General features: G+C 40.8%; 3 protein-coding genes across 5 annotated transcripts; 1 reads left to right on the plus strand and 2 right to left on the minus strand.

Annotated features, from left to right (window-relative positions):
• Window positions 1–316: 316 nt before the first annotated feature.
• Window positions 317–4,333, minus strand: LOC121613421 (chymotrypsin-like elastase family member 2A). The gene is made up of 7 exons (XM_041946808.1): window positions 4,304–4,333; window positions 3,400–3,531; window positions 3,054–3,151; window positions 2,211–2,333; window positions 1,874–2,010; window positions 664–809; window positions 317–484 (listed from the first exon to the last, which is right to left on the minus strand). The coding sequence occupies exons 1-7, from the start codon at window positions 4,331–4,333 to the stop codon at window positions 317–319; spliced, it is 834 nt and encodes a 277-aa protein (XP_041802742.1).
• A 482-nt stretch (window positions 4,334–4,815) lies between these two features.
• LOC121613417 (chymotrypsin-like elastase family member 2A) lies at window positions 4,816–8,563 on the minus strand. 2 transcript variants are annotated; one of them, XM_041946803.1, is made up of 8 exons: window positions 8,527–8,563; window positions 8,316–8,404; window positions 7,881–7,978; window positions 7,454–7,576; window positions 7,200–7,336; window positions 5,986–6,131; window positions 5,045–5,197; window positions 4,816–4,833 (listed from the first exon to the last, which is right to left on the minus strand). In XM_041946803.1, exons 1-8 carry the CDS (start codon window positions 8,561–8,563, stop codon window positions 4,816–4,818), a joined length of 801 nt encoding a protein of 266 aa, XP_041802737.1. The 2 variants fall into 2 exon arrangements, with proteins under 2 accessions (XP_041802737.1, XP_041802736.1); XM_041946802.1 differs by lacking the exon at window positions 4,816–4,833 and having other exon boundaries at window positions 5,033–5,197; window positions 7,454–7,573.
• Window positions 8,564–9,851: 1,288 nt separating this feature from the next.
• Window positions 9,852–12,522, plus strand: LOC121612460 (chymotrypsin-like elastase family member 2A). Of its 2 annotated transcripts, none has more exons than XM_041945351.1 (8): window positions 9,852–9,897; window positions 10,076–10,164; window positions 10,257–10,354; window positions 10,896–11,018; window positions 11,144–11,280; window positions 11,719–11,864; window positions 11,971–12,123; window positions 12,505–12,522. In XM_041945351.1, exons 1-8 carry the CDS (start codon window positions 9,861–9,863, stop codon window positions 12,520–12,522), a joined length of 801 nt encoding a protein of 266 aa, XP_041801285.1. In that variant the 5' UTR covers window positions 9,852–9,860. The 2 variants fall into 2 exon arrangements, with proteins under 2 accessions (XP_041801285.1, XP_041801284.1); XM_041945350.1 differs by having other exon boundaries at window positions 9,861–9,897; window positions 10,893–11,018.
• The last annotated feature ends 10,015 nt before the right edge of the window (window positions 12,523–22,537 follow it).

A 22,537-nucleotide genomic window follows, 5' to 3' on the forward strand; every position in this document is an offset into this window, starting at 1 on the left:
AGAAGCTACCAGCATGGCCTTGTTAATAAAAAGGGCTTCTTGTTTTAAAGTGTTCAGGATATGGACTTTTCATTAACCTACAATGGCCCTGTACTCCACTTGTTTGCACTGATAAACAGCATTTACTTTTTACTTTGCATTAAAAAAAAATAACTTGAAACTGCTGACCAAAGCACTTGAACAGCCTCTTCAGTAGTTGGTCATAACCTGCAGAGCAAACGAGAGAAAACACAACATTATAAAGCGCTTCCTGTTTTTGAAAGCCGAGGCTTTTGTTTGCTTCCGGCTGCATTGTTTATGCTGGCAAGTTAATCACTCAAATATTCCTCACTGCGTTCATCCAGTCGATGTAGGAGCTGACTTGTGTAAAGACGGTAGGCTTCTGGAGGACGTTGCAGCCCTGACCAGAAGCGAAGCTCACCACGCCATGGACGTCCCAGGAGCCATCAGGGTTCTGGCAATTCAGGGGCCCACCAGAGTCTCCCTGTGGGTAAGTGAGCACACTGTTAGCCAGTGGCATATGTGCAGACATTCAGGGGGTATCCTTTCCTTGAATCTTCCCAGCGTCCTTTACACCATGCTGGATGTAAATGTTGCAGATGCTGCAATTAACCATTAAATCACAGTAGCGTCTTAAGAGGACCCTTCCTTGTATGAACTCACTTTGCACCCAGCAGTGATGCCGTCACCTCCAGCACACACCATCTTGTCTGTAGCCAGGACGCTCCACCAGTCGGGTTGTGAGCAGGTATCGTGGCCAACCACTGGCAGGAGTGCCTGCTGCAGGATGTCAGCCGGAGGACCGCTGGCTGTCGGGAAGAAACACGCTTAACTCGGGTAAGAAACAAGATTTTGCTTTGAAGAAGGTTCACTTGGGGAACAGGCAGGGTGCTGGATGGAGATCATTTTTGCTGTTACAGATGGCGTCCAGAGTATAGAGTTAGAGGATGACATACAGTACCAAAACTAATGTTACTAGTGCTCTGCATGGGATGTCTCTTGAGCCACTGAGCTGCAAGAAAGTGACATTGATTATGCTCACTGTTTTTCAACCTGATTGAAATGTTATATCCAACCATTTATAATTGTACATCCCACAACCTCACAGATAGCTGTTGTGTTTCCCCTCTGTCGCAACGTCTGAGCTTAAACACAGTCCAGTGGCGCAAGAGTGTGTGTCTTAAATCCCTGTAAAATACAGGAAGCTCGCAGGACAGTCACATGTGTCTGTATGTTCAAAGTGTTGCAAACCGTGCCTTCTATCAGACTTGCTGTGCCAAAGGCAGTAAGAAGAGCAAAATCAAGTCGGTTAAACCTAATATTAAACCGGTTTGTGTTTCTTTTTTATTGATAGGACAGATCAAGCCTAATTGAGTGAACTGTGACAGCAGCAGCACGTTCCTTGAAACCAAAGCTATTGTGTTAATAGGATGTGAGTTAAACAATAGTAGCTCTAATGTATACATGGGTAACCAGTTATGGACTCACTTCATTATTTATCATGTTGTGAAATCACTTCTGCTATTGTGTTTGAGGGGAAGTTTCATTCAAATTGCTTTGTAGAACCATGACAAAAAACTCTTTTTACATACCATTTATGTCAACAGATGGTCATAGATAGGTCACTGGTAGCTGCTGTAGGAAATGAATCCCTGCCTAAGGTGTGGTTCAGTCTGAGCTCTGCTTATTTAGCAGGCTGATGGTTAACATTCATGGTTAACATGGTCACATTTTTTGACCAATTAACAGCTGTGAAATACTCTCCGCTCTGACCTCGATATTTGACCTAAATTGACCAACAGGTGCACAAACACTGTGGAAATATGTAGTGCAGATTCTCAGTGAGTCATACTGCAGAGGCGTGTTCACTCACTGGAGAGTCGACCCCAGCCGGTGACGTAGCAGGGGGCGCCGTGGGCCATGACGACGGCCCGGTCTGGGAGACAGGCGGGCATGATTGTGTCAGAGAAGGAGATGGGGGAAGACAGCTTGATCAGGGCAATGTCGTTACTGCAAAAAGGAAATAATCCATCCACATTTAGAAACTGTGATAAATAAAAACAGGGTATATGCTGTGTTAATGTCTTTCCTACATCGACTTCCTCATTTCAGAAAGATGCCAGTTAATGGGTGACCGATGCTCTGCTTACACATGGTGACCTGCTGCTCTTCACCTGGACTCATTGGGCATATTGAACTGTTGCTGTTACCGGCTGAGCAGGACGTTGTAGTCCTCATGAGTGATGATCGTAGCCGCCCTCAGAGCTTTCGAGCCCTCCTCGCTCATCTTCAGGCTGTGTTTACCCAGCTCCACGCTGTAGTTGTAGCGGTCGCTGTGGGATGGCAGATGACACGGTGTTTCCGTAGGGGGATTGGACAGTCATATTGACTTTCCTGCCTGTGTGTACAGCACTATGATTAAGCTGATGGTGGAATGCAAATGCTTAGCAGTCCTGTAGAGATAATGCATGGTTGTTTGGCTGACCAGACAATTTTTAACTGGCTGTTTGAGATCTCCTACTCTTTGTAAGCAATGTTTCTTTCTAACCACATAATCTTTTGAAACCAGCTTCTCTCCATGCCTCTCTTTTCTTTTCCTCTTCAGGCATGGTGAACATTTCTGCTGATTCTGGAAGAACTAGCCTATTTCTCTGTTCACTCTCAGAACCAGCAGCTCTTACAGGCACAGAAAAAACAAACGGCATCATTTCCTGTTGGGCAGAAGAGTATTTCTTGCCAACAGATGGTCATAGAGTGATCACTGGTAGCTGCAGTAGGAAATGAATCCCACCACCATACCTTTAGTTTAGCAAAGCAAATATGACCGCTTTCAGAAACTTGAATCACTTCTGAGTGTGAATGGATGATGAACACTAGTGAAATTACATATAACTGCTGTGGATCATCAATTTAACAACTTATTCGTAATCCAGCCACTAATAACCAATAACTAACTGCTAACTAACTACTTAACTGTTCCTGTTAAAACAACATGCTGCATTGTAAATTTGATCACATTGACATTCTTCTCCCAGCGGTTGAGCTAAGCATACTTGATGCAGTGTGCAGCAGTGAGGACCCAGTCAGAAGAGATGAGGGTGCCTCCACAGACGTGCCTCCAGCGCCCACTGCTGTCTGACTGCAGCGAGACCTGAGCAGAGCCGAGCAGAGGGCAGCGTGTATTACTACACATTAAAATGTCACACCAGCACTCAGCAAATCCATTTCATCTCTCATCTACGTCTGCTCTGGAGGAGAAATCCCAAGCAGAAGTTGTCAGACGACTCAGAGAGTAAATGTGTAAAAATATATGTCTGTGGGGAAATGAAAGTGTCGTGCTGATGCTGTTCTGTGGTTGTCAGAGTGAATGTGGTTTCGCACATTTAGAGCAGAGCATACCTGCCAGGGCCAGCTGTGAGGCCTGACATCCTCTCCTGCCACCACCCTGCTCAGCACAGGAGGGAAAGAGGGAAGGCCACATCCAGAGGCTGGGACAAAGTAAGCAATGCATGTTGAGATTGTTGCACCAGACTAGATGTAAAAAAGTAGGTGCTTATTTTGCGGTTGTTGATTAATTATAGACAAGAATGAACATTTATGTTCAGTGAAGCTTTAACAGTTATAGTTTAATAGTCATTATTAATAGTCCTTGCAAGGCAAATATAAGACTGTTCATCCGGAGAAGAGAAGAGTGGAAGTGTCATACCACTTGGGCTTTAAGTTGTGATAATTGTGATTAACGATTTGTCTTTTTCTGTTGACTTAAAGCTGTAAGCAGTAAGGTCTAGACAGACAAGCTCTTTTTTTCCTGTGTTTTTCTGACACTGGAATCTTGTGCTCAGGTCGACAGTTTATGTGCCTCAACCAGCTCATGGAAACTAATTCATAATAATTCACTTCATATTTCTTGCCACATTTCAAACATTAGCAAGGTATCCATCCAATTTTAACCAAATTTATAGAAAATTGGTAGAGAAAATGCAAAGTAATGTGTGTTTCCATCCGCTACCATTATTGAAATATTAAGTTGAATGTCTGGAGATAAACGGTTGGTGGCGCTGATTCTCCACGCAGGTGGAGCACAGCAGAAGAAATCATTTAAAGAAGGCAAGTCAAACCTCAAGCTGTGGAGAATGACGTGGCATTAGTGATCAATATATGACATTTCCATTTCATCCAACTGTTTTTTATACAGATGAATGGAAACGATTCTAACAATAATGCAAAATGACCGCAGTCACCTCAAATGATTGTAGTCCAGCAACTAGGTAATAACTGTAACAGGCTACTTACCGCTAGCTACCAAAAAAGTGAAAACCACCAGGCTCCTCATGACTGTAGAGTGTGTAGGCGAAGCCCAAACCTGGTCTAAAGAAGAGGCTTGTATTTATACTGTATGTTAGAAACCTCTAACCAGCGCATAAACCTGGTCCTGGGAAACCTGGCTGACGTGAAGAAAGACAAACAAGTGTTTGGAGACTGAGGACAGAGCATGTGCTTAGTGGTCGGATTTTCCCATCACTGCTCCCTTTAGGGAACATTTGGTGTTTTTCTCTCATTCAAGGATCACTGATAAACCTTAAAAGATCAAATATTTGTTAAAATAAAATAAACTGAATATTCAGACTAACCCCTCAGACTTAAGATTCAGTTCTGCTTTATTGATTTTAATATTTTTGGGAAACTGCTAACCCGGTGATTAAGACAGACATTGTACAAAACATAAAATAACAACCCTTGACCATTATTTATTGCTCCACATTTTATTTATTGTATGTGTTCATATAGTAGCTTAGATGCTGGAAGCCTGTCGCCTCAATAGGACACCATTTTCTGTGGAGAGAGACGACAGAGACAGGTTAGATTCATTTCAGCAACGTGTTTTCAGCAGTAACACATGGGATCGTTTGTTTTAATTGATCCAAATTCTTCTAAGATTCAAGATTCTATGCTAATGCTTGAAACTTGAAAGAAATAACACAAATACAAGTTCTAACAGCTAAAATTTTCATCAAGTGATTGAGCTTGAGCTTCAGGAGCTTACAGAGTTGATCCAGTCGATGTAGGCGCTGACTCTGGTGAACACAGTGGGCTTCTTGGGGAAATTGCAGCTGAGCCCGGAGCCAAAGCTGACGATGCCGTGAACCTCCCAGGCACCAGCAGAGTTCTGGCAGTTCAAGGGGCCGCCAGAGTCTCCCTGATTCATGTGACAGAAAACATGATCAGCGTGCAAATTCCACATGTAGTGATCACTTGTTGCCCTTTAAAGACACTCGGTGAGTGTTCTTAGTGTTTGCATCTAACGTAATTATGATACCTGATAGACGAGCCTCTGAAATACTGAATGTTATCCACAAAATTGTATTTTGGGGATGCAGTTTTCTGATTTCTTTACTGAACAGCATCAGAAGAAGAATCTCAGTTAAAAGACTAAAATCTATTAGAATAGAGCACTTACTGTTTGTAAGTGAAACCGTTATTCTCATTATCAATCAATATGTAGATGATTCGACTCTATTAATTGACTTTTCATGTGGTCTATAATTTGTAAGGAAACGTGAAAAAAGTTAAATGACAATCACAATTTCACACAGTCGAAATAATGTTTGTCTGACCAGTCATCTAAAACCAAAAGCTATTTAGTCAAATATTATAGAAGACTAAGAAATCCAGCCAATATTCTCTTTTCAGAAGTGGAAAAAGTGAATTTTCAGCAGTTTTGACTTAAGAAAATGACTTAAACAATTCATTAGTTATCAAAATGTGTCTTTCTGATGATTGACTCATTGCTTTACTTTGTTCATATTGTATGTGATATATTGTGTTGGTGTTCAAAGAAAGGGCTCAAAAATGAATATTGAAATGGAAAATATACACATGCCATTTTCTCCACAGCAGAATTAAAAGTTAAGAAAGGGGTGATGGTGCTGCATTGATGCTACATTATGATGTGTCATTTTGTGTCATTCATTATTTTAGACTCACGTTGCAACCAGACACGACTCCATCTCCACCTGCACAGACCATGGTGTCCTTCACCTGACTGCCCCACCAGTCAGACTTGGTGCAGGTGGCGTGGTCCACCACGGGCAGGAGAGCCTGCTGCAGGATGTCAGCAATGGGACCTCCAGCTGTGTGGAGGAGAGACGAATACATGCTCAGCTCAGGCAGAAGACTGATGAGAAACACTATCAGACTTCCATCAGACGTTTGAGGGAAACAGTGCTTAGTTTCAAGTTCTTTATTGTCACATGCACAACAATTACAGTGAAGCAGTCGTTGCCAATCAAAATGAAGCATAGGGCAAGTTCAGGAAGGCCACGGAGGTCAAGCTCAATTCACAAAATCTTGCTTCATTGGCTGAGCTGATCTCAAACCAGCCCACATCAGCTGACAGCTCAGCTGATTCTCTGCTTGGCACCCTATTGGCACATCTCAAACAGAGCGCTCTATTTAAACTGTCACAGCCTGCTTACCCTCACTGTTTCCTCTGCAGGCCATTTAAAACCCACCTCCGCACCAACCCCACTTTTTATGCTGTATGTATGGATATGTATGTATACTGTATATGTATAGTATGGATGGATGTGTGCAGGTATAAATAGGTAGCAATTAATATATACAGAGATCTAAACAGGGAGTAGACATTACGTAAGGGTAATGTAAAGGAAAAGTGACATCACAAGTTAAACTGCTATGGCTTTTTATTTCAGAATAACAAACCACTGTGCAGTAAAAAAAATCAGTCAGTATAACTTTGCTAGAGGCGACTTCAAAGAACAAAAAATCTTTTAATTGCTCCACTTGTAATTAGATAATCTATCCTCAGTGTTTTTGTCAGATACTGTAAGTATTGTCTTTTTTGAACAGACAAGTAAACAAGTAACAACAAACTGGTTGTTAAAGGAAAAAAGATCCTTCTGACATGAAGCGACATATCCACATCGCTACACTCAGCCTTTAACTTCAGCTGCACACTGAGTCACTGTCTTTTCTCCTTTCTTCACATGTACCTTTGTAGTACAGTATAGATACCTCAATAGCTGTACAGCTCAAATACTAAGATAGTACTGTATACTAACCCAAGCACTGAGAAACTGTCAGTAAGAATGTTTTCTTAGCTGCAACTGTCACAATTACATGAATACAGACAGAGAGCTGATTTTATGTCAGAGAGAGGGAGGTAACTGTGCACTCACTGTAGAGGCGACCCCACCCAGTGACGTAACAAGGGTAGTTGTTAGCGAGGATGGAGTCAGCAGCAGGGACACAAGCAGCACTGATGCTGTTGCCGAAGGTGACGGGGGACGCCATCTTGATCAGGGCGATGTCATTACTGCAAAGGAAACACACACGCGTGCAGATCCATCAGACCTGCAGCTGTTGTTGCCTGCAAAGCTCACGGAAGTGATCTCAGCTTGTTCTTGCAGCTCACAGACATGTTGTGTTTTACCGGATGAAGAAGGCGTTCCACTGCTCGTGCACGATGATGTTAGCGGTGCCCATGAACACAGCACTCTCCTCTGTCTCGACCAGGTTGTGCTTTCCCATGACCACTCTGTACTCCCTGCCACTACTGCACGAAGACGGAGAGAAGAATATGAAGAAACAATCACTAGCCGATTATCAACCATGTTTTGAAGATTTTGAATGGATATATCATCCTTCTAACAAGCATTTTGATCTACCGTGGAGTCCTAAATGTGAATAAAAATAGAGAAATGTGCTTGTGGGTTGAAATAATTCACCCATCATCTTACAATCTGCTGAATCATTTTCAGATACAATTAACTGTAACTCATGGCTCGCTAATATACAAATTTGTGTCAGTGCTGCAGTGATAACACATTATAAATTGCTTCTGGGCTCCTGTTTCATACCTGATGCAGTGAGCAGCAGTGAGGACCCACTGATTAGAGATCAGAGTACCTCCACAGGTGTGTCTCCACTCGCCCTGGTTGTTGTACTGCAGGGAAATCTAAAGCATACACATGAACACAGTCAACCTTCTCTAAATTTTGTTTTTTTCTTTTCTGTGTCTGCCCTCCAAGACTTGCTGCTTCCATGCGGCGTTTCCACCGGTGCTCCCTGTTCTTTTTGGTGTCCTTGTCATGTATGATGTTGTTTTTGGGCTGTTTGCAGTGTGCATGTCCTGATGGGAGTATGCCTCCTGCTTAAGTGTCTCTTTCCAATTTAAATGCACCCTGACATTAGCCACTTCTTTACTGCACTACTATAAGCCTATAATTCCAGTCTGAAATAAGTCTTTTTCAGACAGTTGATGTCTTGTTTTCTGAGTGAAACTCATGCTTTACCTGCCAGGGCCAGCTGTTGGGCCTGGCATCTTCTCCTCCAACCACCCTGGTCACCACAGGGCGGAAGGTGGGCAAGCCACACCCGTAGGCTGAGGGGACAGACAGAGACAGACTTTTAAAATTGTAAACGGATGCACACAACTCTGCACTTTGTAAAGAAATAAAATACTTTATGTGAAGTGTAAAGGTGTTGCGTGTGAAAGATCCTTACCACCAGCAATAAACAGAGCCAAAACCAGAAGCTTCATCGTGTCTGTGTCTGGGTAAACTGTATCAAGGTAAAACATTTATACCTTTCCTGATGTTATGCAACTTACAAAAATTGGATCAAAATCTGGGAAATTTTCCCCTCTGAGGTGGAGCTAAGTGGACATCAAAACAGCCACAAATGAACAGCAATTCTAGGCCAAGGCCGAAGAGTCCTGGAGTCATGTGTGAAGTATAATTTTGAACTTGTTTATTGAACAGGTCAATAGACTGAAGCATTTTTAGCTTTTATCATGAAAAGCTGGAGTTGACACACAGAGCCTTGCTCCATATCAGACATAGCCCTCCCTCTGATTTCATTCAAGAAATGTGTCTGCAGTTTCCACTGCTTGTGAAAGCATCGAATGTTTCCTGGGACTGTGCTGTCCTTAAATGCAGTAAAGCATTGAACAAAGTCTGTTCGTACGGTTTGATTGCAACATCAGCTCTTAGATAGGATGAAACGTTTCCTCTCCTCTAACTTTTGCATCACAGTAAAAATATTGCAATAGTTCACTAAATGTGTGATTTTACAGAAATGCAAGTGATTAAATATAAGCAAGTACCACTGAGGAATACCGCTGCAATGCAACTGCAGAACTTGTTTATGCTCCAAAGCTGATGCAACAAATGTTTCTTGATGTTTAGGTAATATGCAACTTCATTACACATGAGATTTTGTTACATGATTTTTGTACATGAATTTTCCACCTTGCCAAAACAGCATTTAAACATAAATACAATTATATTAATTATACTATAATAATTACGTCTGCAAAATAACCATGTTCTATTATTTGCATTGTTTTATGTGTGTAAACCCATGTAATCACTTTAAAACAGTGATGTGGGATTAATTCATAAAATGGATTGCTTTGTCGTATATATTCTAGGTTCTGCACAAATGTTTGTAGAACATAAAAAAGTGCACCCATTATTAAATGTTTTGCAGATTTTCAGTCTTTGCACAGATCGTTTATATCCATATGCAAATTTCTGTTGCCCAGAGCAGAAAACTGACTACTGTGCTAAAATCCTGGCAACTTGCATGAAGTTGAAAGACATGACCGGCACAGGTCACTGAGACACCTGTGGGGTTCACACAGAGGTTGGTTTTGGGGAGATACGGTGTATTTGGGGATATTTGTGGTCACTTATCTCCAAGGTTGATGTATTTTTCCCACCTGGCTGCTCTGAAATGTTAAGCAACACATTTCATGTCTTTAAACAGTTCTGTTACAGCTAAACCGTATATAAGGAGGAACAGGTCTGCCTGAATCTCTGCTGATGATAGTCACAATGAAGCTCCTGATCTTGGCTTTGTTTGTCGCTGGCGGTGAGTTCTGATACTATTCTGACCGGACTGTTAAATTTGTTACAACATACAACTGTCCCATTTTTATACTAAAAAAATGCGTTGCAACATTTTTAATAATTAAACAATCAAATTTTATATTACTTCTGATGTTACGACACCTTCATAAATCACCATATACTGTCCTGTTGTTTCTTAGCCTACGGGTGTGGCATGCCCACCTACAACCCCATCCTCACCAGGGTGGTTGGTGGACATGACGTCCGTGAGAACAGCTGGCCCTGGCAGGTATGCCCCTTTAATATACTTCCTTTAAATTCTCCTGTCCACTTGCTAAACTCGTAAAACATCCATGCACTGTTGTCGGTTGTCCTCCTCAGGTGTCTCTGCAGTACCAGAGTGGCAACAGTTTCTACCACACCTGCGGAGGTACCCTGATCTCCAACCAGTGGGTCCTCACCGCTGCTCACTGCATCAGGTGTGGCTAAAAAGTTAAAGAAATGTGAAATTGTGGCAGCATACAAGGCACAAAAGGCACTTATCAAGCCTGCGATAGAGGCGGTATGCAGGGGGAAAATAAGTTTGGATTTCTAACTTGAGCAATTTTACTTGCTTACTTACTTATTTTACCGACTTAGTCTGATAAGTAAAATGCTCAGAGTTGGCATGACAATATGGTTTTGTCTTTAAACTGAAGAAGGCCTTGATCAACTGTGCCACTGATTATTAGTGTTCTTACTTTTATTCAATGAAATAATTAAAGAAAAAGCTATTTTGTAGATATCAGCATATTAATAATTTGTAATCTGACTTTTGTTTAAACTGCTTTTTCAAACACTTTCACAGTTCAATGAATACTGTGTCTTGGCAGCAGTAGTGGTCTAGTACCACAGTGGTAGCTGAGGTATTGTGCTGGAACTGGTTATAATTAAGTTAGGTGTTTTAATAAAGTGTTTTCGGATCGATCGCAGATCAAAGCAGCTCTGACGCGTGTTTCTGTGTTATTTGTGGTCAAGCAGCAGTCGCACCTACAGAGTCTACCTGGGAAAACACAGCCTGGATACCAACAATGAGGCTGGTTCCATCGCCATCAGCCCCGCCAAAATCATCGTCCATGAGAACTGGGACTCTTACAGAATCCGGTGGGCTCAGTCAATTCCCTTCATCTTGTAGATGATATATAGTCTTATGCTGATTTTACTGCTCCAAGTTAACCTGTGCTATAAACATTCTGTTTCTAAATGTGGTATTTGCATTTGTGCTCCAGTAACGACATTGCCCTGATCAAGCTCTCGACTCCTGTCACATTCTCCAACACCATCATGGCTGCCTGTCTCCCCAACTCTGGCGACATCCTGCCGAACCATGCTCCCTGCTACGTGACCGGCTGGGGCCGCCTCTGGAGTAAGTTCTACCAAAAAAAGAAACCAATATTAAATTTGTAAATCAATGTTATAGCAATTTTTATGCCAAAGTTGTGAGTGTGAACACAACTTTTTTCCACGTCCTCCACTCAGTTTTAAGATAGATTGATTAGAGGTGGTCGAGTCCAGCTCAAGATGTCTTTTAACCACGCCGTGTTTTGTCTATCACCTATATTTTGCCACTGAAGAAGTAGAAGTTCAATGGGCTGAGTCAATAGAACAATTTTATAAAATCTCCTAAACACAGACAGGCCATGTGTATTATCTCTGTTGATCCTTACAAAACTTTTACATTTTTAAGAAACCTCTAAATGTTTTTATAACTTTTTAATGGAAACTGGACCCAGTCTGGAAATAGACTTGAATAAGGTGGTCTTGACTGCAGCCCTGAATCTAAATGAACTGTTGTCTTCTAAAGCTGGAGGCCCTATTGCCGACAACCTGCAGCAGGCCCTCCTTCCCGTGGTCGACCACGCCACCTGCAGCAGGTACGACTGGTGGGGTAGCCAGGTCACTGAAAGCATGGTCTGTGCCGGAGGAGACGGACAGCTGGCTAGCTGCAACGTGAGTGTGATTGATTTTGTTTTTGAAACTTGTGTACTTTTCAATAAACGTTCCTCTAAAAGTCAGTCCCAGCCTTACTCTCACATTTGTCTCCATTCCCCTTCAGGGAGACTCCGGCGGTCCCCTGAACTGCCAGAACCCTGATGGCTCCTGGGACGTCCATGGTGTGGTGAGCTTTGGCTCAGGCTTGGGCTGCAACTACCCCAAGAAGCCCTCCGTCTTCACCAGGGTCAGCGCCTACATCTCCTGGATCAACAACGTAAGTGATTAAGCACTGGACAGTAGAGCACTTGGCCAAAAGTTCTCATGACTTTTTCTTTCTCTAGTAAAAGAGCCACTCAGTGTTGACTTGCTTCACAAATTATGTGGCTCCTACTAGTACACAAAAATCTGAGAAATAGTTTTATTCAACAGAGGAAAAAAAAATTCCGCCAATTCAATTCAATAACTTTCCAGAAATTATTAAATGAAATCGTGCAAATTATGAAACACCACAGCAATCGTCTTCTCCATTTCAATTTCCAATTCAACTCCTCAGCTGCTCGGAGGAGTCGAGTGGAAATGTGATCCGTGCAGATGCTCCGGTGCCCACTAGTGGTGCATTTTAAAATACTCTCACTGTGCTTTTCTGTTTCTCCAGGTGATGGCCACGAACTAAGCTGTGGATCGATTTGTGTCATTGCTGTTGCACTTTAACATCAAATAAAGAATGTGCTGAAAAGTACGGGGTCTTCTGTCTTTTCTTAATCAGGCATCAAATGGTATTTATGTGTTGGATAAACAACTGCCACAAAATACCCCTCTATACCCCACCTAAAGCCTACACTGAACTCTTACTTGCTTTACATTTATTCAAAATCTGAGTTTGTACTGTTTCTGTATGAATTGAACACCCGAAGTTGGATGATTTGCAACCATAGTCATGATCATCTCCTTCAAATGTTGTTTTTCAAAAGGTCTTACTGTGGAAAATGATAGAAGAAAGATGGTCCAAAAGTCTCCACACTGTATCTGTTAGTGAATCCATGTTTGACCTTCATGAGAACTGGTAAAAAGCAGGTGGTCTTCCCAACTCAAGTGACAGCACTCTTGTTTAAAACTGAGTCTTTACCCTCATTAGAATCAAGTTTGATCTCCTTAGTTCCTCCTTCAGTTGTTTGTTATCTTCCCGTGTTGCAGATGAGTGCATCCATTTGTTTTCATGGCACCAGGTTGCATTCAACTGCAGCACCTTGAAGAGAAAACAAGCCATGAACTTTTAGAATCTGAAAACAACCACTTGCATGTGCAGAAACATAAATATGATATCGCTCCTCCATGCATGTAGAAAACTCCAGCAATGTGGTCTGAATGGCTTTAGAACACTTTCTCTTCCTGTGAACCACAGTAATGCAGGAAAAAGGACAGATAACACTGCACAATGCCAAAGTGGAATCCACCAAACAAACAAAGAAAAGGTTGTGGTGCGTAAGAAGAATGTGGCCACTGATTAAATGCCAACTGAGCACCCACCTTGCTTACCATAGATGTCTTTCCTGGTTCTTGCCTTCACCTCTGTACAATGAAGGTGAGCTGAAATTCATTTGTTGTGCTTGTCACTGAAAAATGCAAGTGAAAATTTCAATCTCCTCACAGGTACAATCACGCAATGACCTGGATATTTCAGCTAATTTAGAAACCTCAGTGTCAGCAGTTGTCTGAGGGAATATGTGATGTAGTTCCTATGAAAACTGTTCACAGTGGCACTGTGGATTATCCAAAGTAACTGGGAAATTGTTTCTGGAAAGGCATTTGTGCTGTAATTCAGTGGCTCTCAAACTTTTCCTGGCATGCCCCCGTTCAGAAGCTGAAAAAGTTAATCTTCATCAGTCACTAATATTGATAGGGGAAACAACTAACTATAAAAAAAGGGTTGAAAGCAGTCCTTTAAACAGTCAGGCAGTTGCACCGAAGGCTCTGCCTGCAGCCTGCTGATAGTCTCACAGTCACAGCAGGGACCATGAAGCCTCCCTAAGTGTTGGAGTTAATTAACAAAGCGAAGTCACTGTAAATTAAACAGGGCATACTAAACACATCAAGCAAGTCATGTTAGTTGATGTCTTATATTGTCTGTAGATATACCAGCTCTATAACGTACTGCATACTGTGAAGTGATTTTTCCCTTTTTGTATTTTTGTTTGTATATTGACATAGTAGCATGTATGTTTGTGTAGGTTGCCACAAAAAACATGAACACAAACAAAGCATTACTGCGTTACAATCTCAGACTCTTGCATTTACTATGAACGGGATTGCTTTGACAACATATCGCCAGTAGATGTCCCTGTAGAGCGCGAGGATGTCATATCAAAGAGTTCTCACAACAAGAGCAATATCCCCTCACTTAGTTCCAATTTTAACAAAATCCGAATTCCAAACTTGCCAAATAAGATTTTGTTGGAATATGAATGGCATTTTCAATCTTATATCCATTAACGACAAAAAGGGATCGATTTCTCTGACTTACATAAAGCTGCAGGTGGTGAACAGTTGACCTCAAATGTGGTGGAACTTTTATTTGATTAGAGCAGCTGTTCTTGTACTATACACATAAACAGCCACTGCCATAAACGAGGCTCAGGAAACTCATCATGTTGACAAAAGTAGATATCAGCCGCTGCCGGCTGAACAACTCACCTGTTAGATGAGCTTGTTGCACATTCTCTTGCAATGTTGCCATCTTGAGTTTTATATCCAGCATGAAATTGTGACATCTTTGCTGGAAATTAGTTTACATGAGTAAGATGCAACATATAAGTATCAAATAGGATCCAAGGCAAGAAATAATCTGCATTTCATAGAAAAGTCAATATGCTACTTGAACAATGTTATAGCCTTCAAAACTAGAAGACTTTTTGGGTGTTTTGTTATTTTTCATTTTATATATACACTTATGTGTCAGTAAATTCATTGTGTATTTCAAACCCGTATTTGGAAAGTCATAATATAATTTTGCTTTTATCGTGGCCTAAAAACGTTATATATTAGCTGTATTCAAAAGCTTTATTTAAAAGTACTCGAGTTGCCTGAAGCTAATAAAAAATAGTTTAAAATCTCAGTGGATGAGGTTAGTTACAGCAGTTCATGTATGTATTAAAAGAAATACAGCAGATACTACCACTACTCTGTATCACTCAAATAGTGTTTACACGAAGACTGAGCACTGAATGTGTGCTGCTCTCAAGAAGCTGTCTTCTTCTTGATTTTCGCTTCTCTTGCTCTTTGCGCATGTTTGGTGCAGCATGATTGTGGAACTTAAGTACTTGCAATCCCGACTTTGTCCACTATACAAAAAATGCAGCATAACCTGTCGCTGTTTCACGGGTAACTCTTCTGTCCGACGAATAGCGAGGAAGAAGTTGGTCGCCATCTTGGATTAAACCATGGTTGTATGTAGTTCCGCTGCGGTCCATCAGAGTAATTTGTATTTTTGTCGTTCGCGCTCACCTGTCGTCGAGGCGACATCTTCAGAACTATCATTGAGAAGTTTCTCTGCCCCGCCGTAGGTTTGTTTCTTTAGTGTTCGTCCGTTGTGCAACTTCATTATCACCAAACGTTACTATTAAGTGCTTATTTTGAATTACCTCGTCACTCTGGGAACTGATGGAACTTGGAATGCTAACAAATACCCGGTCTTGTGTTTAAAATTGGAAGTTGCTCCAAGTTTAATAGTTAAGTTGATACTAGTTCAGCTTACAGTATGGATGGAAAACCCTGGCGCCATCTCAGCTTTTCTGAAACTCCTGATATACAACCCTCTGTGAAAAAAAATACATTTTAGGCCAAGGCAAGTGGAACGAAAGGTAAGCTAGCTTGAGAAGGGTGCGAATTCAGCTGGCTGTTTAACGCTACCTGTCATTAAATTGAGCTTAGTTTTCAAAATGATAGTGCTTTTATTTTTTCAATGTCTAATTGTCTAATATGCGAAGTGGCTCTAAACTAATCTTGAAAAGTAGGCGGAAGTAAACATTCGCCACTGAAGTGACATCTCAGCTCGAAACACGATAAAGACGTTTAGTATTTAACTTGCTTAACGGCATCCTTATAGTCGAATTACGAATTGACACACCGTTAAAACAGCGGTTATATGTGGAATAGATGTCTGTAAATGCAACATTTCTGTCAAATTTAGTCAAAGTCAAAGTCAGCTTTATTGTCAATTCTGCAGTATGTACAAGACAAACGGAGAATCCAGTTGTAGTAAGGTTAGATGTCTAGAGATAGAGCTAAAGCCATTAGAAGTACAGTTTGAATAACGTTATCATCAACGTCTTTCCCGGTCTGATTTTGACTTGGTCCACTTACGTCTGTATTTCAGAGCCAGTGTGCTCCCACTGTCGCCTTCAGACAAGTTGTGGTCCCAAAACTGCTTTTATTTGGTAAGTAAAATAAACATTGCAATTGATAGAATCTGAAAGTTTGTTGCTGTACCCATACCTAAATTATGATAAGGAGCAGCTTCAGACTATATGCAGGTGCAGCTCGTGGACAAAAGGAATAGAGGGTTGTGTGTAGGTGTTCAGAAAGAAGGTATCACTTGTGGCATTTGGGGGTTTGAGGCATTTAAATATGTTTCAAATGAGCACTACGGGTCCATGCATCTCCTTTCATATTGTCCTGCTGTACAGCTGAATTACCTTTTGACTGAGTGTGTGTGACTGGTGAATGTTGTTTTTTTCATTTTCTCGTTGTGGTAGTTTGTGTATTCAGAGCAATTGAATTCAATTCAGTTCAGATTTATTTATATAACGCCAAATCACAAAATAAGTTGTCTCAGGATACTTTCCATGTAGAGCAGGTACAGACCATACTCTACATTTTAAATGATGTGATGAGGTTATCTTCCACTCAACAGACAACTGACTCATTGGAGTGAGCTTTGCAGTCAGCTTGTAAGAAATAAAAATTAGAGCAGTGTACTTTGCTTTTCTTCAAAAAACTGAACTGCTGTAACAAGTCCATGGTAATGTGATTGGTTTTGAACCAGTTCTGTACAGTCTGTGACTTCTTATCAAAGTATGAAAACATTATTTGTTGATCAGAGCAGAATTAAGAATTTGTTTTCAAACATTCATAAGATAACAAGTTTCATAAGTAGTCATAAGTATAGTACAGAATCCCAGGCCTTGCTTTCAGCAAATCTTTTCCTCAGGGGCTTTCTATTCCACCTTAAAACTGGGTTTTAAGCTTATATTCTGATGCAGTTTTAGCATTTACAAAATATGTTGGTACTACACTTTTTAAAAAGATGAATGCCACCATTATCCTCATAAATTTTGGATAAACCTCTTGAAATCCATTTGTCTAGGTGATTAAATTTGTGTTGCTCAAACACTTCTACTTCTCCTCTGGGGGATTGATAAAGGATTATATTATTTTATTTCTTTCGTTATTGCTTTAATATTAATCTTGGAAGTTTGCAAGTGTTAAGTGCAACAAGCTTCTTTTCTGTTTGTTTCCAGTATAATTTCCCATATCTAACTTGTATCTACATGTTCGTATTGCATAAAGATAAGACACTGTATTGTTTCCTTAAAGGGAAATGCATGTATCACAGCAGGTTGGAAGAGGTGCATAGATAAGCAACTTTGAAACACCTTTAAAAAACAAACAAACAGCTAGAATACGATATACATTCTATGTACAAATGTAGCACATTCAATGTTGCTTACACTATTGTAGTGAACAGGACGTGCAGAGTAAAATGCACCACTAGGTGTATTTAATTTGCATGTCTTCGTCATTGATGTATACAAACAAGTAGGTCTACAGTACTGTCCTGAGCTGGATCTTATAGCAATTTATTGTATTTGGAATAGGAGGGCAGACAATGAATACTAGTGACTAAAGAGTAAAGGAGAGCAAGACTTTTTAAAACGCAGGGGGTGTTTTGTAAAGGGGTACTACTCCAGACCAAAAAATATTTGTGATTAGCATCATATTCCCTGCCCACTATGGACCTCCTTACCCTGGGAACAGACACACATGAAATGAACATAAACTATTATTGCACCCACTTTCCAATACTATTTTTCTGTGTTACAGGTTCTTTAGTCACAACCCCAATTACTATCCTGTCTTGTACCTGGAAAGATCTCATTTATAACCACGATGTTCCACAGTAATTATTAACAGAGAACCACTGTGCCCCTATTTTGCTCCCAGGGCTCATTTGCATGTTAATTATCATTAGCAACACAGGAAAACAAGTCATGGCAGCAAAGTTAAACAAGCAACCTTATCTTTCATTTCAGCTCTACCATTCCTCTGACATATTCAGATGACTTCCACTGTATTTTTACTTGAGATCAGAAGCTTTCACCTTGGTTGTTAATACTGGATCACAACCTCTACTTCAGGGGTGGGGAACCTCGGCCTGTGGCCTGCGAGGGAATTCATGAATACAAAAAAAGCAATTACTTTTTTCATCGATGAAGAAAATTATATAAAGTAGCTGACTAGCATGTACTTCCAAGTGGTCCCTGACACAACACATACAGGGCCGTTGATATGATGTCAGTGCATCATGGCACTTGTCTGCAAAACGTAAGTAGATGTGCTTTCCAAGAAAAATGTGCAAATTATCCTTAATTTTGTTTAAGTAAGAGTAAGACAAGCCAGTATACCAAAGTCAGTTTCTGGGGATGCGGTCGCAGTGATGAAAAAGGCAAAACGTGAGCATCATTACAGCTTGAAACATGCTAAACTGGATGAGTTGCAAGGATGAATGCACTTGGATAAAGTTAATTCTCTTTGGCCCCTGGAGTTTGAAGGCCTAACAAGCAGCTTTCAGAAGACTTCATTCTGACAGTGTTATGCAGACAAGTTTATGGTGAGTGAGCTAATAGGTAAGAAGCTAAGACCTCATTCAGAAGGAGAATTTGTGAAGGAGAGCGTTTTTGCAGCTGCAGAGCTGCAAGCACCGGAAAAAGTAAAATTGTTCCAGAGTGTCTGTTTGTCTGGAATAATTCATAGAGATGAAGGAAAACCTGACGCAGAAACTCAGTGATAGCAAGTGTGTGTGTGATTTGGCCTTCATGGTGGACATGACCAAGTACCTCTCAGAGCTGAGCCTCAAACTCCAGCCAACTTCTCAGCTCTCTGCTTTCAAATGTGAAATCATTTGAAACAAAATTAAAACTGTGGCAAGTGCAGCTGGAAAGAGGTAACACTGTACATGCACTGTGCAAAGTAAGAATACTCTGCAAGAGCAAAAGCCTGCTCTGACATCTGAATACAGATGTCCCCCACCCCTGCTGTACTTTAATAGACTAGATTCTGTAATTTATCAAGTAGCTTAATGCTTTTGTGCAAGATCAACAGTAAGAAAAAAACATGAGCCTCCTGAACTGTTGTAAAAACAAGTGACTGGTTTTTAAAGTGGTAGAGAAAATGGTCTAAATGCTTAATGTAAAAGGACTTGAAATAATTTATTTGCAGTTATAAACACTGCCAGAAAGATGGATCATATTCGGTTGATCGTCAGTTAGCCATTATAAGTTTTTAACTATTTACGGTCTGGAGATCAAGACTTTGCAGTGTTATTTTTTTATAGTATGTATATAGTATGGTCAAATTTAAAAATTGTCAAATTTTGCCAAGGAAAACTATTTATGAAATCATGAGAACATAGGCCAAACATAGACAAACAAGTTAAGCATGAAAGACATGATGCAATCCAATATGACAACTGACCTCCTGAAACTTAAGCTTTGGCCATATTTTTGTTGTTTTGATAACAATTATATGCCTTCTGTGATCACCAACCTCAGAAAGCATATTATTCATCATAAAACTGTGATAATATGAGCTTCAGACTAAAGGTCATCAGTTGGTTACACTGAGTGGAATTTCATGAAGGATGCCTTCTCCTTGCAGGGCAGATGCCAGTGGAGTTTTGAAAGACAGGTAAAGCTTTGATTCGCTTGTTGTTGACATTTAACAGTGGATAAATTGCATTACTCCTCAGTAAATATTTGTGTGTCTCTTTCCAAAAAAGGATGAAAATGAATAGCGACACCTTGGCTGGCACCTGAAGTGAGTCATTTTGCTGAAAAATGGCAGGGGCCCAAGGTCCATTTCTATTGTGTACCTGAAAGTTGTTTTCTTGTGCCACAAGATGGCGACAGATTACTGTTTTGGAGCCCTATAACAGTGAAAAGACTGTTTTACCTTTGTAGTCAGAGCTGCTTCATATATTCGATCTGTGGGTTAGACTAGGAAGAAATTAGACCACAGTCACACACAAAAACAGTGATTAATCATGTAAGTTGTCACGTGTTAGTTAAAATGATAATACCCATGTTTATATTAACACCTTTTAAAAATGCATTGCCCAACAATTATTTCATTCATGAAGAAATCCCTTAGGCCTTGTGGTAATAAGGACTATGTAACATTTTAAAAACTCCAACATCAGTCAAGAACACACAGAATAATAATTATTACAGTGGGTCATTAGCTTTTGTATGAAGCAGGTGGATGGTGGCGAATATTTGTTTCATATCTAAACTGGCTCTCTTAAACTGGGGATTCATTTCGGGTAGTATAATGTAAAATGCTTTTTTTTGTTACCACTGGAGTTGTAACTCGTTGTAATCAGCTGTGGTGTAATTTGTAACCACACGTTTACTACAGCTAGATTTAAAAACACAGAAAGGAATCCTTAATTTGCACCAATTTGACTTGTGACATACTGTTGCATTTGTCACTGTGGTATACTTTTATATCTGTATTGTTGGATAACATATAGGGCCACCAAAACATCTAAATGTACACAGATCCTGTTTCGTGGCATTCATGTGTGATTTAGTCAGATTCAGTGTTTGTGAGCGTGTGACGTTGCCAGCGCATGCATGAAATTGGATTTGTCAGAAAATAGTTATGTTTTACCAAAATGCAAAAATCTGCATTGTTGTTGAGCAGGTTTTCTTTGACATGAAACAGCCTGTGTCACAGCAATGGCTGGCTGAGCCTCGGACACCAGCAGGTGTGAGGTTTCCAGTCAGTGCACTGAATCCAAAAAGTAGTAATGTTGAACAAATGTAACCTTTCAGCCTCTTCTGTGCTGCGATGAGATGTTTTTGGCACTCTGTAGAATTCCTGGATGGATCTCTCTGACTCGGCTTTGACCCTCGCCCATCTGTTACCATGTCCAGGGTTAGAAGGCTACCGAATGCTACACATGTTGTTGGCCTGAGGGTGTTGGCCAAATGTTTTGGGTGTGAGATGGATGCTGTGATGTACTGTGAGGGTAGACATTTGGCCTATGCGCGGGCCTTTCAAGTTTAAGCACAGTTGAACCAACTGTATATGTAATGTATCTGATTTCCGTTTCATCTTGCGTCAGCTGCACTCTTTACAACTACAATTTCAAAATTCCTTGTATGTTTGAATAAATCTGTTTAATAACAGTTTCTAAATAAAGTGAGCACTGATGTCTCAGTTCAGCATTGTAAAAAAAATATATATATATATTTAATTTATTACGTGTTACTCTATGCCACCCCAGTATTAGTCAGGGCTTGCTGTCCAGGGTGGGTTTGCCGCTGGGAAATGGAGTTTAAACATAGCACAGGGTAGAAGCTGTTAAGTGGCCCCGCTGCACCAGCTCTGTCAATGCATATGACCAGTGTTTAGCACCACTTCAGCTCTGAAGAACATGATTTAAGTGTGCCAAGTGACAACCGCAATGACTTCATGCCAGACATCCTCCAACTCGCCCATAGCCTTCCACTTTGCACTCCTGGGTGTGCTAATCACCTTCTTCAAATAGGGCCATGAGATCACAATCACATTTTCTTGTTGTAAAGACCACTGTGAATGGAAAGAGCTGCAGGTGTGATGTCGCGTTAGTGACATTAAATGTGTTCACTTGTCAACCCCTTGACTTTGTACACTTTTCCAAACAGGATTATTGGCTGATGAGATCCCATTGTTACAATTCAGTAATTTACGGTTCAGTGTTGAAGTTTTATTTGCTTTCATTTGCACGTGTCCAATTTTTCTGAGTTCTTGGTTCGTAGTTATTTTTTTATTAAATACACTACTCAGTGTTTCTGATCTTTATTAGCTTCAACACTGCGCACATGGCATGGTGGCATGTGTGTTTTTACTTTTATCCAAAGATCTGTCTATCATAAGCCTGGGATTTGGTGCCATGTGCTATTTTAGCATGCACTGGTGCTGCAGTGGGTTCCAGACATGCGGGTTGGCAGACTTTAATATCAGCACAGTGGAAATGGCCAGTATTGAAAATATTAGTTTTTACTTTTAGTTGAGCTGTTTAAGGAGGGGACAGTGGGGCAATGCACTATTTAAGTATTACTGTCTAGGGGGAAAATAGTACCTTTATCGACATGGGCTCAGTGGCCTTGCTGATGTCATCATCACCCTGTGTGCGTGTGTATGTACAATGAGGCAGACTCTCCCCGTGTGGGCATCAGGGGACAAAGTAGTCTTTATGCAGTGTGCCGAGCTCCAAGGCAGAAACATTGTTGAGCAGTAAAACACTCTGTAACTAAAACCACATGTTCCAGAGTGGAGGACAGACAAACACAGGCAGCCTCTGCAGCTCCACATCAGGAGTTGGTGCCCTATCATCAGGGGCTCAGGGGCTCCTTTTTGACTCCAAT

The sequence above is a fragment of the Chelmon rostratus genome, chromosome 10 (assembly GCF_017976325.1).
Source record: "Chelmon rostratus isolate fCheRos1 chromosome 10, fCheRos1.pri, whole genome shotgun sequence".
NCBI lineage: Eukaryota > Metazoa > Chordata > Actinopteri > Chaetodontiformes > Chaetodontidae > Chelmon > Chelmon rostratus.

Coding starts and splice junctions, on each gene's coding strand:
- LOC121613417 (XM_041946803.1), bottom strand. CDS start 8,563: ATGAAGCTTCTGGTTTTGGCTCTGTTTATTGCTGGTG. Junction 7,979..8,315: donor CCAACAGCTGGCCCTGGCAG/GTAAAGCATGAG, acceptor TGTATGCTTTAG/ATTTCCCTGCAGTACAACAA. Junction 6,132..7,199: donor TGGGTGGGGTCGCCTCTACA/GTGAGTGCACAG, acceptor TCCTCCACACAG/CTGGAGGTCCCATTGCTGAC.
- LOC121612460 (XM_041945350.1), top strand. CDS start 9,861: ATGAAGCTCCTGATCTTGGCTTTGTTTGTCGCTGGCG. Junction 10,165..10,256: donor AGAACAGCTGGCCCTGGCAG/GTATGCCCCTTT, acceptor TGTCCTCCTCAG/GTGTCTCTGCAGTACCAGAG. Junction 11,019..11,143: donor TGGGACTCTTACAGAATCCG/GTGGGCTCAGTC, acceptor TTTGTGCTCCAG/TAACGACATTGCCCTGATCA.
- LOC121613421 (XM_041946808.1), bottom strand. CDS start 4,333: ATGAGGAGCCTGGTGGTTTTCACTTTTTTG. Junction 3,152..3,399: donor CTCACAGCTGGCCCTGGCAG/GTATGCTCTGCT, acceptor GGCTCTGCTCAG/GTCTCGCTGCAGTCAGACAG. Junction 2,334..3,053: donor ACTGCTGCACACTGCATCAA/GTATGCTTAGCT, acceptor GCCATCCCACAG/CGACCGCTACAACTACAGCG.